Source organism: Pocillopora verrucosa, chromosome 3, assembly GCF_036669915.1.
Source record: "Pocillopora verrucosa isolate sample1 chromosome 3, ASM3666991v2, whole genome shotgun sequence".
Taxonomy (NCBI): Eukaryota; Metazoa; Cnidaria; class Anthozoa; order Scleractinia; family Pocilloporidae; genus Pocillopora; species Pocillopora verrucosa.
In genome coordinates, this window is record NC_089314.1 from 7,930,836 (window position 1) to 7,952,771 (window position 21,936).

A 21,936-nucleotide genomic window follows, 5' to 3' on the forward strand; every position below is an offset into this window, starting at 1 on the left:
TATCAGTCTACAAATATAACATCAACGATTAACATTCACATGTCTTCATGACTAGAAGCCACAAGTTTGTATAAAGTTGATGATAAACAATTTCTTAATAAGTCTCTGAATAAGATTTTAGCTGTTACTGAAAGAAAAACACACTCATCACAAAAGCATTCATATTCATTACGTTATTTTTTTATCTAAACAAATTGTCACCCAAGGTAATATTGTCATGGAATTATTATTTTTACTGGGAAACTTCAAATTTTGCTCTCATAATTTGCCCGGAAAGTTTAGAAGAAAATTAAAGAGCTTACCTGATCTATCCGAAATGCAACTGTTTTTACCGTGGGAAGGTAAACACCCGTTAACCTAAAAGGCGTATAGTGAGTACATAATTATATAATTGTGATAATGGTGATGATGAACAGAAAAGAGAGATTTCGGAATACAAATCCATAATTTTTTGATAATTTACGGAGGACGGAAATGTTCTACGAAAATGCCTTGACTGCTGCTGAATAATCTTAATTGCCACAGCAGATGCTCGAAGTGAATTCAGAGCGAAATAACATTATTTTCTCATTTTGTGAAGATCACAAATTCAGATTATGCAGGCAGTGCTAACATTAAGATAAAAGCAAAGGAGTAAGCTCGGTTTGCTAAATCAAGCCCATAAAAGAATGCCAACAAATCGGCAAAAAGCCTGCTTCACAAGTCAAATAAAGATGCAAGCACCTCAGTTATTGAAAGTTGAATCATTGATCATAAATAATGAAAGAAAGGGACGGAAGGTAACCATCAAATTTCCCAGTATCTAAAAGGTTATCTCTGAAAGCTGTCCTTGATTTGCGGATTTGTTACCTCATTCACATTAAGTCTTATCCGAACACTTTATATATTAAGTAGTGTTTGTTTATGATGCCAATGCTGAACATCCTATAAAACGCTAAGTTTGCTTTCTTCTAATAATATCAAAATGGTAGAATAAATTTAAAAATCTATCAATCATGAATAAATGAATAAAATCGGGGATCAAGGGAAATGTTCTCATCAAATTGAAGTAGATGGTAGTGTTAGAAATAATGAATCTAAACTGATCGGAGAAGTGACAACTTCCTTAAATGCCTTTTATTACTTGACATGGAACTAACTTTGTTTTATCGATCACATTACTTACCTTCTTTATAATTGTTTTTATCTGCTGGAAAACGAAGCCCTTCGAGTAAGTAAGGAACTTATCTCTGTTGCACAAGTCTTCAAATCCACAATCATTCAATTCACACAGACCGTTAGCGTTTTCAGACCTCTGGTAGCTGTACGAGACGCAACTTGGTTCATCGTGACAAGCTTGAAGACAGTTGAACCAGTCTGTGCCGTGAAACCGTTTGAAAACATGACTGACGTTTGATACGCGGTTATTTTCTGTGACTAGATGTAATTTTCGTAATGGTGGACATGTTAAAAATACCAGGAAAACGTTAACATAAATAAGGTTTTTTAAGAACAGCATGATTCCAAACATGAAGAGAAGACGGGGTTCTGCCCTCACGAAGGAAGCGATTGAACTCTGGACAAAGTTGCAGTTTGCTCTAATGTTCGTTAAACTGGAGAATGATTGACAAATCGGGCCCGAATTTTTTCTGCAATTTCATCAATGTCTTCACCTGCCATTATTCAAACTCTGACTTGTTTATCGATGAGCTTCATTTGACAAAGAACTTTAATTATTTTGATGAATATAGTTCACAGCATTACACGTAACCCACACAACAACTAAGCTTTAATATTTCTTGTCTTAATTAAATCATTCCTTTTAATGTGACCTATTTTTCGAGAAATGCCTCAGAAAACGATTGATGTATTTTGATAATTGCTTGTGCAAAGTTTTCAAAACTGACGACTGTTTAACAATAGCTTCTGACCGGTTAATGGCTACGTTTTGTCACCGTGTACGGTTTTTATTAAAACGATCTATATTGCATATCGCTTTTTGATAAAACTTATTTCATGGTATATCATTCTTAACGAGTATATTGGTTAGGCATTTGAATTTTTTTCTTCTTTATTAAATTTCTTTTGACTTACAGATTAATTTCTGACGCGAGGGTGTTGTACAGCGGAAATTACCCAGTTTATTGGTAGACCTTAGTAAACATTAATCCTTTAACTCCAAAGATCTGATTGTTAATTCTCCTCTCTAGCTGCTACACACTTCTTTGTAAATTAGTTATGATAATTTAGTGTTAGATCAAGATAACAACTTCTACCTGATTAATTTTAGTTTTCTTAGAACCTGTTTGCAGGATAATGTTTGGATATGATAAGGAGAAGTTCCATGTTAATCACTTCTGAGAGTTAAAGGGTTAAAGCGATTAATTATTAACCAGACATCTGTGTGTTCTAAACTATAAACCAGGAACTAATTACATGAGGTACCCAACACAATGACCCGAAAAGGCCTAACACAATTGTAAGAATACAACGCAAAAATACCCTTTATAAACCAGAAATTGCCTAAAAAGTACAAAACGTGAACTTTAATATCTCAAGTTTATTAAAACATTACCACTTTAAAGTTCTATAGCTTAAATTGAGACATCAGTCTCCTTTATTTTAATGTTTGTGATACGAAATTAAATGTAAACTCAGCAATCGATGCTTTATCTAAGAAACTTTTGGCTGTAGGGTTTATATATGAAGTCATCTTTTAAATATCTCCAAAGGTACACTGATTCTGGAATTGAAACTAAGTGTTATTTACCATATCCAGTTTCACCTTAACAGGTTTACTGGCCGGTCCGTACCCTTTGCTAGTTGACGCCGACACTGTTATTGTGTATTCTGGATCCGTCTCTAAGTTTGTCAACAAGAGTAACCGCTTTGCTTTGTCTACTTTTTCACTCATTGTTCTCGCTCCCAGCTTTGATCGGGTATAATTCACTCTGTAACTTATGATTGTCCCATCTCGTTTACCATTTGGTACTCTATCCCAACTGACCAATATGCTTGTTGAGTTCTTTCTCTCAGCTGATAAATTTTGGGGTGCTGCTTTGGGTCCTTAAATGTATAGAAACAGAGGCATCAGAATGTAACGCAATTGATCAGTTCAGAAAGTAAGCAGGTGAGCAGGCAAGCGGTAAGTAATGGGTATGTAGGTAGATTGGTACATTGGCTGGTAGTACTTAAGTATTATCGTCATTCGCTCTGACGAAGGGTTAGCGCTCGAAACGTCAGCTTTGAAACTCTATACGGTGGCCAATTTACGTTATCAACTTAGTTGATAATACTAAATTACCATGTTTTACTCTCCCACAGACGCAGCACCACAGTTTCTTTAGGAACTTGCCTCCTTTATTCATTGGTGAGTAGGTAGGTTGGTTTGTGAGCGTGGAAGTCGATTTTAAGTACTTATTTTGATAGGTAGGGCCAGCCGTTAGATACGAAGGTTAGTGGTTAGATATGCGGATGATTAGATGGGGGAGTGGGTATATAAGTGGGTGGGGGTGGGGATGGGAAGGAAGCAGAGAGGGGCGGTAGGTGGGTAGGCGAATAGCACCATAGGCAGGTAAGCAGGGAGGCAGGTGAGTCGGTAGGAACATGGAGAGGTAGATAGGTTGGTAGGTAGCTAAGTTGCGACAGGATGGCAAGTTAACGAGCAGATAAGAAAGTAGGTAGGCAAAGGAATGTTTAGGTAGGTAGATAGGTAGGAAGGTCGGTAGTTAGGTTCAACTTCTGATTATGTGATGGAACGCAGCTCTTCAGTCAGAGCTATCCTCCTCCTTGCAACGCTTGTTCCGAAAGTACATTTACAGAAAGCAGAGAAAAGAAGGGGTAAACATTGAGATAGGAAGGACGGTATGCAGGTAGCTTGGGGGTAGGTATGCAGTTAGATAGCGAACAGCAACAGAGATTGATACAATGAAAAACAGTACGTCAAAACTTACTGTCTTCGTCTGTTATTACTGAAAGCATCGGGCTGGAAGGACCATCCCCACATTGATTGAATGCTAACACTGTTATGTTGTACTTTCTGTGTATTTTTAACCCTGTAAGGTTGATATAAACCGTGGAAGCTGTAACCTCACTCCCATGAATGTCCTTCTTACCGGACTTTAAGGAGTAAATCACTTTATATTTTGGGATCAGTTCGAGATTCTGATTGGTTGGTACAACATCCCACGTGATGAAAAGACTGGTTATCGTCTTGTTCACCTCTTTAACATTTTGAGGCGGAATCGTGGGAACTGAAATGGAGACATAGTTCTGTTAGCATTATAATTTCTAATGTCTAAAGTAAATTACTATCAAATAGAAAAATTGATCTTCGCAGCTGAGCTGGATATTAAAAAAATCTTTTAGAAAAGAAGCCTGCAAAAATACAGGTTTCAACGGAATTCAAACCTGCACCTCTCAGATTCTAGTTGGATGCTAAAATTTGCCTCGCTTCATTTGTGTGGCTTTGGTATTTAGTTGATAGTAGCGGCCCGACTATCCTACAAACTTACCACGTAATCTTCCAACTTTGCAAGTGGTTTATTTGGCCGACAACCGATAGAAAGTGCGATTTATTGCTTTAATAAAAATGGGAAAAATTTTAATTTTCTATGAGTTATATATATCGGGCAATATACTTTGACCAATCAGGGCGCCCGTAAGCTATTTCATAATTGACGGTGTTTTAACTCAACCTTCCCTTTATGCGCTGCGGTCATATTACCGACAAGGTAATGAGGGTGTCAGTCTTAAAAAAGCGTTTGTTTCGGATTCGTAATAGGTCTGGAAAATTAAGCTGGTTTAATCAGATCAAACATAAAGTTAAACTAGTTTTTAGCGGTAATTAACCAACAAATCACTATTTTTCTTGTCTTCAATTATGTAAATTGCATGGCGAGTTTTTAAGAGAATTAAATTGGTCACCTGAGTCATTCAGCGCGCAGATGTTTTCCTTCTGTGAAGCGGCACACTTGTTAGCCTGCGGGATATAAGTTTTAGATTAAAAGAACATCGAAAATTAGACATAGGTGAGATAAAGCTTTTCAAATAAACGTTTGTACAAAACTATGTTTTAATAACCAATGTTTAATTTCAAGCCGATAATTATGCAAATAACTTTTTGAGTAATCTCCAATGTATGCGGCTCCTCTTCTAATGATTTAACTTAGCGTCTGACTGAGCATTCAGTAATGGTAATTTTAAAAAAATATCCAGATGATTGACAAGAATATTTTCGCTAAAAAGTCTTTGATTATCAGCTTTGTAAAAAAACTTCTTCAGAGAATAACGTCTGGTTTTTCTATACACAAAATTGGATAAGAATATTTAGAGCTTAACGCAAAGGCAAGGCAAATTGACACCTGGATATCGTTTGAACATTTTTGAACAAATGATAATTAACATGACTGTGACAAGGCATGTGAAAAAGCCGATATATTCGATTAGCTAACGCTTCCGACAGCAGTGATAAACAATTTAGGCAAACTTTCAAGCAGAAAAAACTCAAGAGCAAAAGCACCGAGCGGACGTATTTCTCTGCAATTTTATGTAATATAAACATTGGTTTAACTGATCAAATAAAACTTAAGCCAGCAAATAATTAAATTAATGGATAGATTTAAGAAGGAAAGGGTGTCTATAAAACGTCTTAGATTTAAAACGCTTCCTGGAGAAAATAAAGGGATTTTTGTTTAGAAGAAGCGTATTAAAAGTGCATGGAAATTAGCAGAAAGACAAACATATTTGCACTCCTAAAATGAAGAAGAGGAAGTCTTTATTTCTGGTAGAAAAAACCGAAGTAGATGGAAAATAGGTTTCATGTTTGAGATACCCATGATCCCATGAGCTTTCGTAGAATGTGAAATTATTTTGACTAACAAACAGTAACGTCCCTGGCTTTAGCTGCCTCACAGAAAATCGAATTAAAAATAAATAAAATTAAACCTGTGACCTTGTTTCACTTAATACAGCACTCACTTTACTCGTCCTTATCTGCTGAAACACAAATCCTGGGGAGTAAAAGAGAGACCCTTCTCTGTCGCAAAAGATTTCAACTCCACAGTCATTCAATTCACACAGACCGTTGGCTTCTGCCGATCTCTGGTAGTTGTACGAGAAGCATCTTGGATCATCATGGCAGGTTTGTAGACAGTTGAACCAGTCTGTTGCAGTAAAGGCTTGAAAAACATGGCCGGCTAAAACATGGTTGTTCTTTGTGGTGGGCTGAATTGCAAATATCAGTTTGTGCTGAACAAAAACTAAAACCAACTTGAGAAATACCAAGTATTTGAGCATGACGATATGAATGATATTCTTCTCACGTTATTAATGACAGAGAGCATCAGATATTTAGGGGAATTACCATAAGTGACAGCTCTTAAAAGCTCAAATTAATTGGCCGATGTCTATTTTCTGAAGTCAACTCATTTTTTTTACGTTTTAACGCTTCTAAATGTTGTTTTTGATTCTCCTTCAAATAATTCACTCTCGTCTCCAGAAACTTAATAGACCGCAAAGATATGAGTGTCATTAATTAAAATTTAAGTGAGGTAGGCTTAACATTACTATCTTTTAAGCTTAATTCTGCATTTAAAAATCGCAGCAGGTGATCTCCAAAAAAAAATTGCCCAAATGTGAAGACAAGTGACACATAAAAATAATTGCTTTTACCTCTTTCAGAATTTAAGCCGAACTTTTGTTATCGAAAGCGCATTTGCACTTCAAGTCCGATCATATTTTACGATAGGAAATAAATTACGAACGCCTTCACTGGAATTCATTCCCACTGATGAGATAACAAAAACATTGCAAAAGCTCGATTCTTGCGGACGTGACAAAAAAGTATCTGCTCAGATCGCTTACCTCATGATCTCCGCTTTGACATCCATAAACTCCCATATCATAGGGTTTACCCCGCGAGTGGGCAAGGTTTAATGAATATTGTGGTTGATTGACTACCCGTTCGAGCAGTTTAGGCTCGATTTGCCCGCTTCGAACCCGCGATGTGGAAAAATGCTTGAACGAATAAAGGTTTTGCGGGAGTTTAGCACAAAAAAGTGAACAACACTTCCATATAGACAGGCAACAAAGTTGTCTCCTGAAATATGATAACTTCAACCTACGCTTACGCGCTGTGAAGATGCTATTTTATGTTTCATGATCAACTGTGAGGATAAGTTGAATGAAATGCATAGCTACTTGGTACCACTGGTAACCACATAAATACTCTGTGATTTGCTTTGGAAATATAGTTTGTTTTGAAAATTGAAAGTAATGCGAGGGGAATTTAAAGGATTCTTTGTAATAAAACAAATAGAAAAGCCTTGACTGCTCTGTATTGTTGAAAAGAACGCAGGATTCGGTTAGAGCACGAAAGAAGTGTAGTGAGGTACACGAGACGTGGTCGAGTGTTTCTCCCCACTTCCTGAATGTTTCACAACAGAACATGGAACAGTTAGGGCTTCTCTATTTGTTAAATAGGGAAAGCAAAAGGCAAGGCACGCGGGAAACGAGGAGCGTGACTCGCATTTCACGCTAGCCTCGTGCTTACCTCCGCTGGCCTGAATACTACTCTTGACTGGTTACCTTCACCAATCAAACTATCTTTGCTGCCGTTGAGTTTTATTTTCAGAGCAGCAACTGGCCGATAAAATGAGACCATTGGGACTCAATTGGGCGTGAAACCTGGCCTCGGAAGTTTATTGTGGAATTTCATGTTCTTGGCCTGAACGCACACTTAGGGTGATTGACTTTAGCTCACGAGATGACGAATCTCAAACGCAACATCTTCTGCAAAAATACCTTCGTGTAAACGCAATATATTTCTCAATTTCTGTTGCTTAATACATTTCTAAGATCAAATGACTAAATATCTTTATTGCGCCTTTAATCTTTTATATTTCCTTTGTATGTTTACACTGCTCCTTCTCTCTCCATTAGTTCCCCCGGGTTCCCTTTCCTCCTTTCGTTTCTTCCATTCATTCCAGAGAGGATACGAGAGGCCGAGAAGTGGGAAGCGGGATACTCGAGAGGGAGGGCACGAACGAAACACGATAACAGCGCTATATTTTTTTGACAGCGAAATTGCTGTCGGGAATCTACCCTTTGGAAATGAAGGAAATGATACAATTTTCACATATTTCGGCCTTCGGAAATGGTTTTATTTGTGGTTGAATCATGATTATTCGATGAAAAGACGTATTGACGACGAAATTATGATGTCAGCCAAAGATTCAACCGCGTTCCCCGAGTCCTCTCTCTTGAGGGAACGATGTCGCCAAATATTTTAATGACTTAGAACTAGTGATAGAATGCTAAAACTGTACATCGAGTTCATCTCGTATTTGAAATACGCCAAGAAAAAACTTTTCCAACCAAGCCGAGCAAAATAACTTTACCATGACAAATATTACAACCTGGTAAACATCGTCCTATACCCCAACGCCCCACAGATGCAGATGCCACGATGAATTCAGAATTCTCCAAATCTTTACTCTTCCTTCTTCGCGACAACGAAAAAAAAAATTTAAGAAATAAAGAAAAAACAAAAACAAACAAAGAGCAAAGGACAAACACGAAAAAATATTTCAGTCGAGTTGAGCCTTGACCGCAAAGCAAAAAGCATTCAGTTGCTTCGAGAAGATTACAATATTGGTTGCGGTCGAAAATAAACTTCAAACAAGACCGCTTACCTCCCTGTCGTCGCTTTACTCTTGGATATAACGTGATGAAAGGTAACTGACGTCATGCTTCAAACAAGAGCCATAACAAAAACAAGAACACCATAACAACAAGAAAGTTATGAGACGTAAATATCACCTTTCGGCTCCTTTGTGATTGGATGAAGTCCCTGTTGTATGGGTGGGGACGGATTTTATTAGTCAAGGAAGGGTAAGAGCTAATTAATCTCTTAATTCCAAGTGGCAGGTAAAAGTCATAAATGGTCATAGAAAGGGAGAACAAAAGATCACCATTTCTTTTTCCTTTATTGTTTTTCGCGACGTCGTGTCTGCGTGGTAATACTTCCCCTGACTCTCCCAGTTAGTGAGTACCCTCCCCATCCGTCCGTCACTGCCGTTTTTTAGGAATATCCCGCAAAGTAAATATCTGAGAGACTCGAAGAAAGCAAGACGCAAAGCGGCACACATTTCGAAAACCTGCTTCAAAAATGGTAGACTGCCACCGGGTTTTAAAGGCAGCATGTATAATTTTCAACATGATTATGTACACACTACTTCTGGTCATGAATTACGCTGCAAACAACAAAAGTGGGATCCTTTTTGGGAACAAATCCGTCAGTCAGGTGGTACGAAAATACTCCATCGAGTTCAGCCCTGCGCCTTATGCCTTTGAGATCTGGAAGCTCGTAAACGCGTGGACCGCTGCATGGATTCTATACACGCTGTCTTACATCTTCAGAAAACGCATGCCCGATGCTTTGAGTCCGTTTTTCTTCGTTTGTTTTACGCTGGCTACCGTTTCGAACATGGCTTGGACTCAGTTCATTAGCTGGGAGATGATCAAGGTAACATCAGGCTTCGTTTTCGCTATGGTGGTGTTCCTCTACGCGTCTCTCGCTTGCAGCTTCGCTGGTTTGTACAAACAGCGCTACTTCATCAGTCGATTCGATTATTGGGTCATTCACATGCTGGTAAACAATGGGATTGCTGTGTATGCTACATGGGTCACCGTAGCCGCTCTTCGCAGTCTGGCGTTAATTCTGACGTATTTCCACGGCATAGAGCGAGAACTCTCGGTCACAATCGCTTTGGGAATTCTCATGCTGTTAATCGTGGTGTGGTTTATCCTAGAAAATACAATTTTTAGGGAAGATCTATTGTATACCATAACAATTTATCCAGTTTTAATTTGGATTTTTGTCGCCAGCATAATCCTTAACTTGAACCGCGTAAGCCGCCTAAATACGGCCATTATGCAATCTCTTCTTGCCGTGTCGTGTACACTCTTTATTGGAAAAATTAGTCTCGTCGTGTGGAAAATCATCAACAAATGTCGAGACACCAGGGCAAAAGCTGATCTAGCAATGATGGAGATAACTCCCGGGTCTGATGAGAACCGCGAACAAAAATACACAGACAGATCGGAAAATCAGGAACTTGTCGATTAGGGTTATTTCAAGCGAAGCACATTTGCTGTTAATAGATCGAATTATCGATATTGTAACCCTACCCGCAATACCGACCACGCATTTTAAAGATGCTGTAAGTGATTCTGTCACGCTCTGTTTAGGCCTAAATGGTGTAGCTAATATAGGGCTCCCGGTGATATCAAAGCGGACAGGAAATTAGAGATGCTAAAACGTCGACAGACTTGGTTGACGATAAACTCGACTCTTTTGCTTTGTTTTGTTTTTGTAGGAGCCCTTAATGGACTCCTTTTTCTGACATCCAAACGATTGCTCCTGGGTAAAAGGTATTGTTGGTAAGATATGTATCATAATCACAAATTCCCTGTTGATCGATTCTTAATCAATCAGCCTTGGCTGAAAGCTTTTTGAACTATTCAAAAAAAAGAGATAAGAAATGTTCAAAAAGAGATATTTGAATCTCGTTTTGCCACGAGCTTCGGACAAATGAAAACCAGTTTTAAATGTAACGTCTTGTCTGACGTTCAGATCTTTAACAAGATGTACATTCTTGTTAAATTGTTCGTTTTATTATAATTGATGACAATTGATTAAAACAATATTTCAATAACTCGTAGCCTATGCCAAACTGTTGTTCAAGAGAGATGAGTGAAATGGCGTACGAGCGAAATGTCTTGCTCTCTTTCCTTCCTCCACATCCCTCCCATCCCTCCTTCCTCCCTTCCCCACCCCCCTGCCATGTTTTAGATTTTGGCTTTACGACCCAAAACAAAAATGTGTCACATCAATAAGTTTCACTATTCAGCTTCGTAGTAACATTTTCCTGCGTTGACGGCCTCGCTTTAATCTCCATCGTTTTCTTCATGAGTCAATGTTATAGGGCCCATTTCTATTTCAGACGCTGAGGCATATCTCTTGTATCCAAAATAACTTTAATTTGTCTCGATGAGTTGATGTCAATTCATCCAGAACGGCGCCGGCTTAAGGCGTTTTCCGGCTATGTTTTATCCAGAAAGGTCGATTAAGATGATTTACTGCTTGATAAGTTGCCGAACTTTCCGTGACTCCGTTATAAATAGATTCCATTTTGCCGTTCGTTTGTTCTGCAATGGATCGCAGATGACTGAAGCTCTCATCACATTCCGACGTCTTCTGTGATCACTGAAAAAACTCACGGTACCAGAGAATTTAATTGCTTTAACCAAAAAAGGAGCAAAATGATGCATTTGAAGAAATGCATCCCGTATTTTCGAAGTATTTTTTAGGTGTGAGCCGTCAAGTTTCTGCAAGAGCCTGAGGCCGAGTGCACGTGAACCGTAATTTTGACAGAATAAAAAGTTTCCCTCATTTTTCGTCTGACTGTCTTAATTGTTCGCTAAAAACACGACTGGAGAAAGAAGTGAGGAGTCAAAATTGAGTTGGTTACGTTACTGTCCACCTAATAAAATTAAAATTCACTGTAACTGATCGCGATCGTTTGTTGACTCGGAAAAAAGGTTATGCATCTTTCCTCGCAAACGGTTGTCGAGAATTTAAAACAATTATGCCCGTATTGTGGCATTTCCACTTAAGCGTCGACAAAAAAACCACAGTAGCCACAACAACGAATCAGAACAAGGTTTTAAAACATCGTCATTAACTAATGTGAACCAAGACAGTATCAACTGATGATCTTCTCATGTGTGAACTGAAAGTGAACCTGCTTGAAGCGCGGGAAAACGCAAGTGACTTGATTTAGATTGGTTTTAATTTTGCTTTTGATTGGTTGAGATGGTAGCGCGAGTTTCCTGGACCAATCACAGAGCAGTGTAAGGAAAACCTAAGTAATAGAAGACTTTCGATTCTCAGTTGAAAACTGCTCAATTAGTGTAAATCTACCTTGTTCTGTCACCAACAATGCATATTCAAAAGATTTCAGGAAACTCATTGGCTGAGAACACGTTAATTAATCCTTATCACGCAGTTCGCAGAACCAAGACTCGACCATTTATTTACTGGTATCCCAATGAAAATCCACAAATGTTTCAGTAATCAAGCCGAGTAAACATCCAGTTAGCCAATAAGGCTAGTTTTCGACGAAGAGAAATTACACCTTTAGCGAGCGAAATTACAATGAAAACGAAATGCGATAGACCTTACCGACTGTTTCGAGTTTATAGTGACCATAACTAGTACTCAACATATATATGTGTGTATATATACTCAACATATATATGTGTGTATATATATATATATATACTCAACATATATATGTGTGTATATATATATATATATATATATTTAACATATATAAACATACATATACACAAGCACACATACAGGCCACCCAACAAAAGATTTTTAAGAGACATAACACAGAAAAAAAATTGTTTTCATACTCAAGCGAGATGCGGTTTATTTGAAAAACTAGCTACGTAAATTTGTAATCAAAATTTTCTCAATTCTATATAACTATTAAAATAGTGTTAATATTTGCAACAATACTAGTATCAGAGATGATTCAAAATAAACAATTGCTATACAAACAGGCAACAACGCCGTTCTTGGCTGACATTCATTGTATCAGAATTCAGTCAACATTCATAATTAGTTTTAAACATTGGAATTGTAGTCACGACAGGTTATTCATTACCATGTAACATTTGACAACTTTTAAGATAAACAAGATCAGTAACATGCAGGACAACCAAACCTTGGCCCTTGATGTACCTTCAAAGCAGTTTTTAAGCATTTAATTCCCTAGTTTTGATTGTTAATTCTCCCCTCTAGCTGCTACACATTTACTTACATTTACTTACTTCTACCTGAAAAGTTTTAAGTCTCATTAACTGTTTGCTGAATAATGTATGGATATTATAGGGAGAAGTTTCACGCTAATTACTTTTGGGAGTTAAACGGTTAATTAGGTGTGAAAACATTGGAAACCAATTGAAAGTAATCAAACTATCAATCAGAACAAAGCTTAACATTGTCATTAACCAATGAGAACTCATAGTAAAAAAAGGCAACCAGCCTGACGTACAGGAAAACACTAGTGACCAAGTTGGGATTGCTGTTGGTTGCTCTTTCAACAATCACTTCAAAACTGCCTATCTTGCTTTGATAATCATGCGTTATATTTATTATCATTTATATTTAAGCACATGAAAAAATTAATTGTAGTGAGTATAGCATTTGTGGAATGTCATTTAGGTGATTTCTTATCATTAACTGAGTGTGTATAATTACAAAAATTGATTTGAGAATTTGCTTCTGGAGTTTCAGCTAAAAAATACATTTATCATTTGAATTGTGATACTTTTGACACAAACATTTAAAACAGTATTTGTTCTATTCTCATCTCTATTAGAAAGCTTCATTGTGACAAAACTTAGAATTGTTACAATTCAGGTCTTTGTACAGATTCTTTTGAACTTCATTGGCTGCAGAAAAAACTTTGGTCTTTGCTCTATTTAACTACATATCACCCCTAGAAATACAGACCACAGTGAATCCTGTCTTAACCCATTACACCCTGACATCAGAATGCATATTCTCCATACTGTTCTCTATACAATTCCTAAGGTCTCAGCAAGAAGAATTTGTTTAACAATCAAGAGCTTCTTTAGTTGGTGATCATTTCCTTTATTCTCATGACCTTTGTGTTTGATTTCAGAAGTGATATTGTAGGGAGAAACTGGACGCTAGGCACTCTGAGGGTTAACGGGCTAAGCAGACACCTAGAGTTAACGGAGCTTAAGTGGCCTTCGTAGAAGTGTTTTTTTTTTTCATTCAAGTCCCTTGGAACAAAGAATGAGGGAAAAGTACAGCCCAGTATTGACTAAATACAGGATCTCTTCTTATCCCCTTTTACTCCAAAGAATGATCAACACATAACCTCTTTGCACAATCTCCATATTATGTCAAGAAAGCAGGTACTGAGAATTGATTGGTCAGCCCTAAAAATTATATTGATAAATAATCCCCTCTTATTACATGTAATTAATGAAAGTATAGGAATGCTATACATAGAGGACAGATCATAAATCCTATTTTGGGAGAAAAGGGTTATTTGAACTTTTTGTCTAACTGTAGTTTTGAATCATTTCTTGCAGGAAACATTGGGGTTCTCTATGGCTTTTTTCTGCTTAATGCATGTTTCACTGTTATGGGAAAAAAGCCTAGAGGCTTCGCTGCAATTCTTGTACTGAAGATCCCTCGTTGAGGGCCAATTGTCCTGTGATTCCAATCTTTAAAGTAAACTAAGAGGGGTAAGCATTTACTGCACCAGCAGGAAAAAGGGATGCCTTGAAAATTGTCTCTGATTTTTCCCATCCACAAAGGACACATTGTCCAATTCACTAAAATAAAAGTTTGTAATGTAACTTTGAAATGATTGGCTTTCCTTTGGTTCATGGATGTAATTATATAAATCTGTAAATAACCATATTTTAAAAAAACTTCTTCCACATTGAAATATGCTTCCTTTTCATTGATAAACATCTCAGCTCTCAAATCCTTCATTTTGGTGCAGCATCATACTTTATTTGAGCTGGGTTCTGCATATCCACTGTCCGCCTCCCCCTTAGCAGGCACCTGATTGCCTTGGTAAAATGTAGGCTAAAAAAAAAAAAAAGGAAAATTTTATTAAAAATTGACCCAAACTGACTCTACTGATTGGTCATGCAAGAAGGGTTGCCATGAGTTACAATTAATGACATACAAATTACTGTAAGGTCCAAGATTTTATTTGAGGGTTTACCAAAGATTGATGATGAGAAGCACATGGTGTCAAGTATCAATTGTTGCAGTCAGTCTACCTAATTATGTTACTTAGCCCTTTCACTCCCACAAGTGACCAAGACAGAATTTCTCCTTACAATATCAATACAATATCAAGCAGGCAGGTGATGAGAATAGAGAAGAATATCAATCATGGGATCATTAGTTGATCCAATACCAAATTCTCTGAACTAACATCATAAGAATTGTAAGGCAGACAGTAAGGCGAATTACTAATTAGATCTTGGAAGTGAAAGGGTTAAATAACATTTTGACTTGAAACTTAATTCCAGTATGAAGGAAGGATTAAGTGTGTGAGTTTCTGCCACACAACCACAATCATTCACTGATTTTCATGACTTAATATTTTTCCTTTTTCTTCCCTGATTCCAAAATAAATATTGACACAAATACATTATGCCAATTCCTACACTTCATTTGAAAAAATAAGTCTGATATTTTTCAGTCATAAAATTTCTTATTTTAAAACTGCCTGCCATTAACAGATCAAATTAAAGTCAAGAGTCATTAGGGACCTGAATCAAGATAAAAAATTAAGTCAACCACTTCCTTATTGAAACGTCAGACTAATTTTGAAATTCAGGCTCAAAATTGCCTTGGCAAATTTTTACCAAAAATTCAATGAGAGTTGCATCAGAACAGGAAAATATATTCATCTCAAGGTGCAATTTAACATCTTAAAAAATTAAGCCTGATAAATAAAGAAAATATCATTATTTTCTTCCACTGACCGTGGTAGGTACTTGATACTCTGATGAGGCAGGATTCTCAGAAGGAGCCTCTTCGTCATCTGAGTTCTCCTCTCCTGAAGATGTTTCGTCTCCTTCTTTTTCTGCTTTTCGTGGTGGAGTAGGAGCAGCTTGAAAAATGACATAATTATAGTTAATGGTTGTAGATTGCTTTGTAAAAGATGCATTGATGTGTTAACATGAATCCAATTGTCTGTTTCTTCACTTTTTAGTCTTCAATGTGACAGGGTGAAATTTTCACTTGTGATATATTTAGCACAATGACTTGGTGCAACCCAACAATTCACTGCTACATGTAGTTCAATCAAACACAGTCAAACCTTACTCATGATGGGGAGAAAATCATTGTGTGTACATCACACATTAAAAACCTACTGTGTACTATAATTGTAATGTTCACTTCAAATCTCAACCATTCTTTGTGCATGTTATACTGCTTTAAATCGACTAAAGACAACCACAGCAGTAAGTAACTCAGTCAGTGAGCTTAGGGTTAATTCAGTCCTTCTCCAGCAAACATCTTAGACTGTCAGTCAGTCAGTTAGTCAGGTAGGCAGACAGACAGACAGTCCGAGAGACAGACAGAAATAAGCAAGTTACAAAGAAAGTCAAATGACCCTTCTTCAACATAACTTTCAGGACTAACATAAAAAAAATGAATCACAGTGTAATATACAACCCACAACAAGAAAAGACGACCCAAATTGTACATATGAAATGTTTCAAGTTAATTCAACCCATATTATGGAAGAAATGACATTATGAAATTGTTTATCAGATAATATTACAAATACTCCTATATATACATCATGCATAATTGTATGCCTGTGATTCACACTTTTTGTTTTGGCTGAAACATGGCCTGGTCAGGTGATATTATGCATGATCACCAAATAAAGCTTTCCTCATTTATCGGCAGGTAAAAATTCCCTCTGCAGTTTAACATCCACTGTTTTCCTTTTCAGTTGCCACTACATAAAAAAACGATTGAAACAAACCACATTCAACTTACTTTTTTTCTTTGATTCTTGATCTGACTGGGTCTTGCCACTTGATAAAACATTATAGCAGTTGTCACACACTCGCAGTGGTTTTGAAGACTGAGCAGGGAGGAGGAACTTCTTGGTGGAACAGTTACCACAAACAACTCCACCACACTTCCGACAGTGGTGCTGTGTCAAGCGATCAAAAAAAAAAGGTAAGAAAAATCGCAATAGCAGGTCAGGGCAATTTGAGAGGAAAAATTGTATTAGGAAGAAAAAACTAGCATAAAAAAAGTGAAAATGCGATGAAATGCTTATGGACTGAAAAAAGTCAGGCCTTGCCATAAAATGTTTCGCTCTTGCAATTAATGCAGGCACCTAACTACATGCGGTGGGGAGCATATGACCTGAAGCCAAATCTTTTCCTGTCCAGCCCTCTCATTCAGTCAATAAGTACAAATCAGTCATGCAACACTTACCCTTCTATTTAATGCAGTGAACTTGCTCTTGAAACAGTGCATGCAAGTGGATGCCTCACTATCTGGAACCCAGACTGCAGCGTGTTCCGTGGTTCCCTTCTTTCCAGCTAGAACGAGATAATTAAACAAAAAAAAGGAACTTGAATAAGAAACAAAGGTTGAGACTGAGTTTCTGGTAACAAAACACCCCTTTTTAACCCTTTACACCCTAACATCAGTATGCATATTCTCCATGCTGTTCTTCATACATTTCTCACAGTGCTAACAAGGAGAATTTATTTAACAATCAGGAGCTTTTTTTAGTTGGTGATCATTTCCTTTATTCTCGTAACCTTAATGTTTGATTCAAGGGTGATAGAGTAAGAGGAAGTTAGATGTTAATCACTCTTAGAGGTTAAAAGGTTAAGAAACACCATTAAACAGTCAGCTTAAAATATGGTTCATTCATGGCAATTGTTTCATCCATGACCATTGTTTCCTGAAACCCTCACATTCCATTATTATTATATACTAGCCTGTGGTTAAAAACAAATTTACTATGGGTAAATGTTGCAAGTCTGTACACAATAAGATTCTACATAAAAACGTGACATGATTGTATATTATTTTATGCAGTCTGCACGGAAGGTGAGGCTGATTCCAGACTCAAGAGATTACCTTGTCCCATTATAATCATTATATACTAGCCTTTAGTTATAAACAAATTTACTGTACGTCATGTTGCAAGTCTGTACACAATAAGATTCTACATGAAAGCGTAACATGATTGTATTTCATTTTAAGCAGTCTACACATAAGGAAAGGCTGATTCCAGACTCTTGTTGACTATGTAAAAAATATGGTAACTTGTTTGAGCCTGGGGGTAACATTTAATCACATGGTTCTATCATCCGCATGAGAGTCGCTTGGGAAGCGATGCTGTTAGTGGTGACTGACATTTTGACAGCCTATGTTAGTCACTACTGCAACAACAGTCCATCTCAGAACTACTCTCATGTGGATGAGCAGATGACACAATTAAATTTGTACAAACTATTCAATAACTAAAGCGCTCATTCTCACTTTTTGCCAACAAGTCCTGAATGCACTTGTTGATGTGTGCCATCCATTCAGCTTTTTCAGTCCTTGTAGCAGCATACACTGCAAATGACTTCTTTGCACTAATGATTTGCCAACCATTCTTTAAATCTAGAAGGCAAGCACACTGAGTAATTAACAGTGGGGCATCAAAAGTAATCCAGGTTTGCAATGGTTTTATTTTATTGTACTGTCTGATCAGTAATGACAATAGGACTGAGTGGAATCCAATTTGGTCTTTCACCCTTTACACCCCACACTGTAACATCAGTATGCATATTCTCCCCACTGTTCTCTATATTTTCCATCAGTTCTGACCAGGAGAAGTTTTTGGATAATCGTAAATTGGTGATCATTTCTTTTATTCTCATGAACTTTACATTTGATTCAAAGGTGACATTGTAAGGAGAAATTAGTAGCCAGTCACTCTTGGGGGGTAAAGGGCCAACCACACAGTCAAGTGATTAACAAAATCAGACATTCGACTTGTTTACAGACAGAATAAGACAACATGAAGTCCTCTTACCATTTAATCAAAACTATGACTAAATTTGAGACACAAACAAGCCATTGGTTATACTTTTTCATAAAAAAAAACAACAGTTGACAAGACAAAAAAATTGACCACAGCACATCTACATGATGCATGCTTTCCAGTAACACAGGCATGATGTGCATTTTCCAATTACACTGTCCTGTTGGTACTCAATTGGGGCTGGTGATAACAAATCAAATTCAGGAATTTTCCCAGAGTTATGATTTTTACCAAAAACTTGTGCTCCCCTTCTAATCAATCACTTCAGACTATAACTTTTGCTTGTTTTTACTTTGAGTTATAACTGGTTCATTAAGATATCTTCCTTAGTTTTGACTGACCACTTTTATTAATGTTTTGACAGTCATTAACATTTTTAAAAGGAAGGTAAGTGTGTATGATGGCATCCCCCTATTATAGACATAGTTAAAATTACTAGCTTCCCTCATAGACATATCAACCTGCAAAAATGTGCTATAAATAGATGAACTTAACAGCTGCAGGGTTTTATTCTGATATCATATCAAATAATATTTCAACTACTTATTCACCAGGCAAAATACAATAGCGAAAGGATTGAATTTCTGATCAGAACATGGGTTACGACATAACAGTACTCACTTCCATCATCATCCAAGGATTGCAGTTTGATATCTTCCAGTGGGATTATATGCTGTTTATTGTACTGAAAAGAAATTCAAATCACTATTAACCCTTTACACCCTAACATCAGTATCCATATTCTCCATACTACCCTTTATACTTTCCCTAAGATGCTGACAAGGAGAATTGGAGAATTGATTACCAGTCAAAAGCTTCTTTCGTCGGTGATCATTTCCTTTATTCTCAAGATCTTAACATGTGATTCAGGGGTGATATTGTAAGGAGAAATTCCATAGTAGTCACTCTCGGGGTTTAAAGAGTTAATGTCTTGTGAATTTAGCAAATAGTTCACACTAGAATAGCCTTTTAAATAATAATTGCCCAACTAATTTAAAAAAAGTTCTAGCTTGGAGAATACAAAATGCAATAATGACAAGCTTGCATTAGAAATGTAATGTAACCTTCACAACCTTTTATTTGAGACAAAAAACAAAAAGCTTGCCCTTTGCTCTTTACATTTTGAAAAATTCAATGTAAACCTTGATTACCTTCTTCTTGTTAATGACAATATTTCCATAAACAAGGATGTCATTAAACAGAAAAAACTGACGTGGTTTAGGCTTCTTGCGGCACAGTTTAGTTAATACACCTTCACCAACCAGTACTCTTCCTGGAACCAATAATGGCTAAAGAATAGAAATTGGAGAAAAAAAATTAGAAATAAACATTAAATGTTGGGGTGCACGTCTTTTTCTCTGAGTATCCTTGTATCATTCACTGACAGAATAACATCATCTTTCTCTTTACCCTTTATATCCCAGAAGTGATTAACATGTAACTTCTCCCTGCAACATCCATACATTTTCTAGACAACAGTTAATGAGAATACTAAATATTTATCAGGAAGAAGTTTTTGTCTTGATCTTACACCAAATTCACATCACTAATTTACAATGAATTGTGTGACAGCAAGAGGAGAGAATTAACAATCAGATCTTGGGAGTTAAAAGGTTAAATCATAAAGCTTAAAATTTACCACCATCATTTACATAATCATAATGCAGAAGCATCACATATTGATAATCCTATTCTAGTAGTATGCAGGAAGTTTTTCACCATGGACCGAGTTAAATGGTGTAGCCTGTCACAAATCTCCCATAGCTCTGTGGAAGAGCATCTTAAATGTTAATCAGAAGGTTTTTTGTAGGTTTGACTCCTATTGGAAGTACTTGGAGTTCTTTCTCTAAGTATGCCAATTTCATTCACTGATTAACATCACCTTTCAAACATTTATTGTGTCGTGCTTCCGTAAACAGACAATACACTTCATGTGTGCACATTTTTATTAGGACTAGTGGGTTTATTTCATCTAGGAAAAAAAGTCAACAAGTATGTTTTCCATTTATGAATACCATTGACTGATGAGTATTACTTTTGACTGCTCATAACAAGAAATTGTGTCTAATTTGGTCTGTAATTCTAGTTTACTAATAGTAAACAATAAGTAAGACTTCTCCTTTGTGGTCATCCAGTTCTGGTATTCATACATCAAATAGGAAAATGCCATACTGAACTCTTGTCTGTTCTGTTACCAGTATTAATTTCCAAATTTCAAGATCCATCCTACTAAATTTTAATCAAGTCATAACATGATTACAAATGCATGCCTATTATTAATGCACGTTAAGGTCAAACCAAAGTTATGAGAAAGAGCAGTCTACTATACATATTCAAATCACAAGGACCAAAACAACATCAGGACATGATCTGCATACTTACTTGTCCAGATGCTCCAAAACAACTTTCCACATTGGTAATTCTTCTCTCGTTGGCCTCTGTATTGGCTGAAATTATCACACATACAATATTTTAAAAGCATTAAGGAGAGACAATTAAGACGACATAAACACCACAGGTCGGTTGTTTCAATAGCGATCGGTAGCCTTAAGCGATCGATAAAAGTTTATGGGTACACTGTGATACCTTTCTGCAAACAAATCATTTAAATGAAGGAAATGCTACTTAGACTCTTCAGGTAATGAAACATATCCAAACTCCAATATTTAATAAGTCAATAATTTCGTCTAATATGGTGGTTTCACCCTTTCCCAATCCCACTGTACACCTCCTTCATAAAAATAAGCCATCGTTCCCTCTCTGCCACGATCGACTAATTTGCTGAGCGAAAGGCAATATCATGAAACAACCTCATCCGAAAGCTTACTGACACTTACACGCAGAATTAAGCTAGCATGACATGCATGGCTGAGAACTGTCAGGCCGCCATTCACATCAAAAGTCGTACTCAAATATAGACAATCGAAAGTATTTCACACAATGAAAATGCCCATCATCAAAAAAGATCGAAAGTTAAGGAAGTATTTAAACCTGATGAGGTTTTCTCAGGAAACCCCGTCCTAAAAATAACCGAAAAACGTTACAATTCCTTTACATACCTAATCGGTCCACCATCTTGGCTCCAAGATCATACAGTGGTTCCAAATCACGTGGTCATGAAGCAATCATGATTGGTGGGTGGATATTCGTTATTTCGTCACGAGAGGAACAAAGTGACGAGGGGGAGGGTCTCAAATATCTACAATGCCATTTAAGGTAACAAAATTAATTTTCTACCGCACAT

At 36.9% G+C, this 21,936-nt stretch overlaps 3 protein-coding genes across 3 annotated transcripts; 1 reads left to right on the top strand and 2 right to left on the bottom strand.

The window, feature by feature from the left end:
* Positions 1-1,786: 1,786 nt before the first annotated feature.
* LOC136279889 (neogenin-like) lies at positions 1,787-6,297 on the bottom strand. Its single transcript, XM_066164318.1, has 4 exons — positions 5,959-6,297; positions 4,906-4,960; positions 3,933-4,232; positions 1,787-3,045 (listed from the first exon to the last, which is right to left on the bottom strand). Exons 1-4 carry the CDS (start codon positions 6,274-6,276, stop codon positions 2,735-2,737), a joined length of 984 nt encoding a protein of 327 aa, XP_066020415.1. The 5' UTR covers positions 6,277-6,297; the 3' UTR covers positions 1,787-2,734.
* Positions 6,298-8,933: 2,636 nt separating this feature from the next.
* Positions 8,934-10,641, top strand: LOC131785401 (uncharacterized). Its single transcript, XM_059102289.2, has one exon. It carries the CDS (start codon positions 9,149-9,151, stop codon positions 10,106-10,108), a length of 960 nt encoding a protein of 319 aa, XP_058958272.1. The 5' UTR covers positions 8,934-9,148; the 3' UTR covers positions 10,109-10,641.
* Positions 10,642-13,385: 2,744 nt separating this feature from the next.
* Positions 13,386-21,799, bottom strand: LOC131785405 (pleckstrin homology domain-containing family F member 2-like). Its single transcript, XM_059102292.2, has 9 exons — positions 21,752-21,799; positions 21,075-21,139; positions 19,844-19,981; positions 19,314-19,377; positions 18,143-18,268; positions 17,081-17,187; positions 16,631-16,790; positions 15,601-15,728; positions 13,386-14,686 (listed from the first exon to the last, which is right to left on the bottom strand). The coding sequence occupies exons 1-9, from the start codon at positions 21,765-21,767 to the stop codon at positions 14,603-14,605; spliced, it is 888 nt and encodes a 295-aa protein (XP_058958275.1). The 5' UTR covers positions 21,768-21,799; the 3' UTR covers positions 13,386-14,602.
* Positions 21,800-21,936: the final 137 nt, after the last annotated feature.

Coding starts and splice junctions, on each gene's coding strand:
- LOC136279889 (XM_066164318.1), bottom strand. CDS start 6,276: ATGCTCAAATACTTGGTATTTCTCAAGTTGGTTTTAGTTTTTGTTCAG. Junction 4,233..4,905: donor CTGCGCGCTGAATGACTCAG/GTGACCAATTTA, acceptor TCTCCATTTCAG/TTCCCACGATTCCGCCTCAA. Junction 3,046..3,932: donor AGTAATAACAGACGAAGACA/GTAAGTTTTGAC, acceptor TATACATTTAAG/GACCCAAAGCAGCACCCCAA.
- LOC131785401 (XM_059102289.2), top strand. CDS start 9,149: ATGGTAGACTGCCACCGGGTTTTAAAGGCAGCATGTATAATTTTCAAC.
- LOC131785405 (XM_059102292.2), bottom strand. Junction 19,982..21,074: donor GTTTTGGAGCATCTGGACAA/GTAAGTATGCAG, acceptor TCTATTCTTTAG/CCATTATTGGTTCCAGGAAG. Junction 18,269..19,313: donor ATCCTTGGATGATGATGGAA/GTGAGTACTGTT, acceptor CTTGCCTTCTAG/ATTTAAAGAATGGTTGGCAA.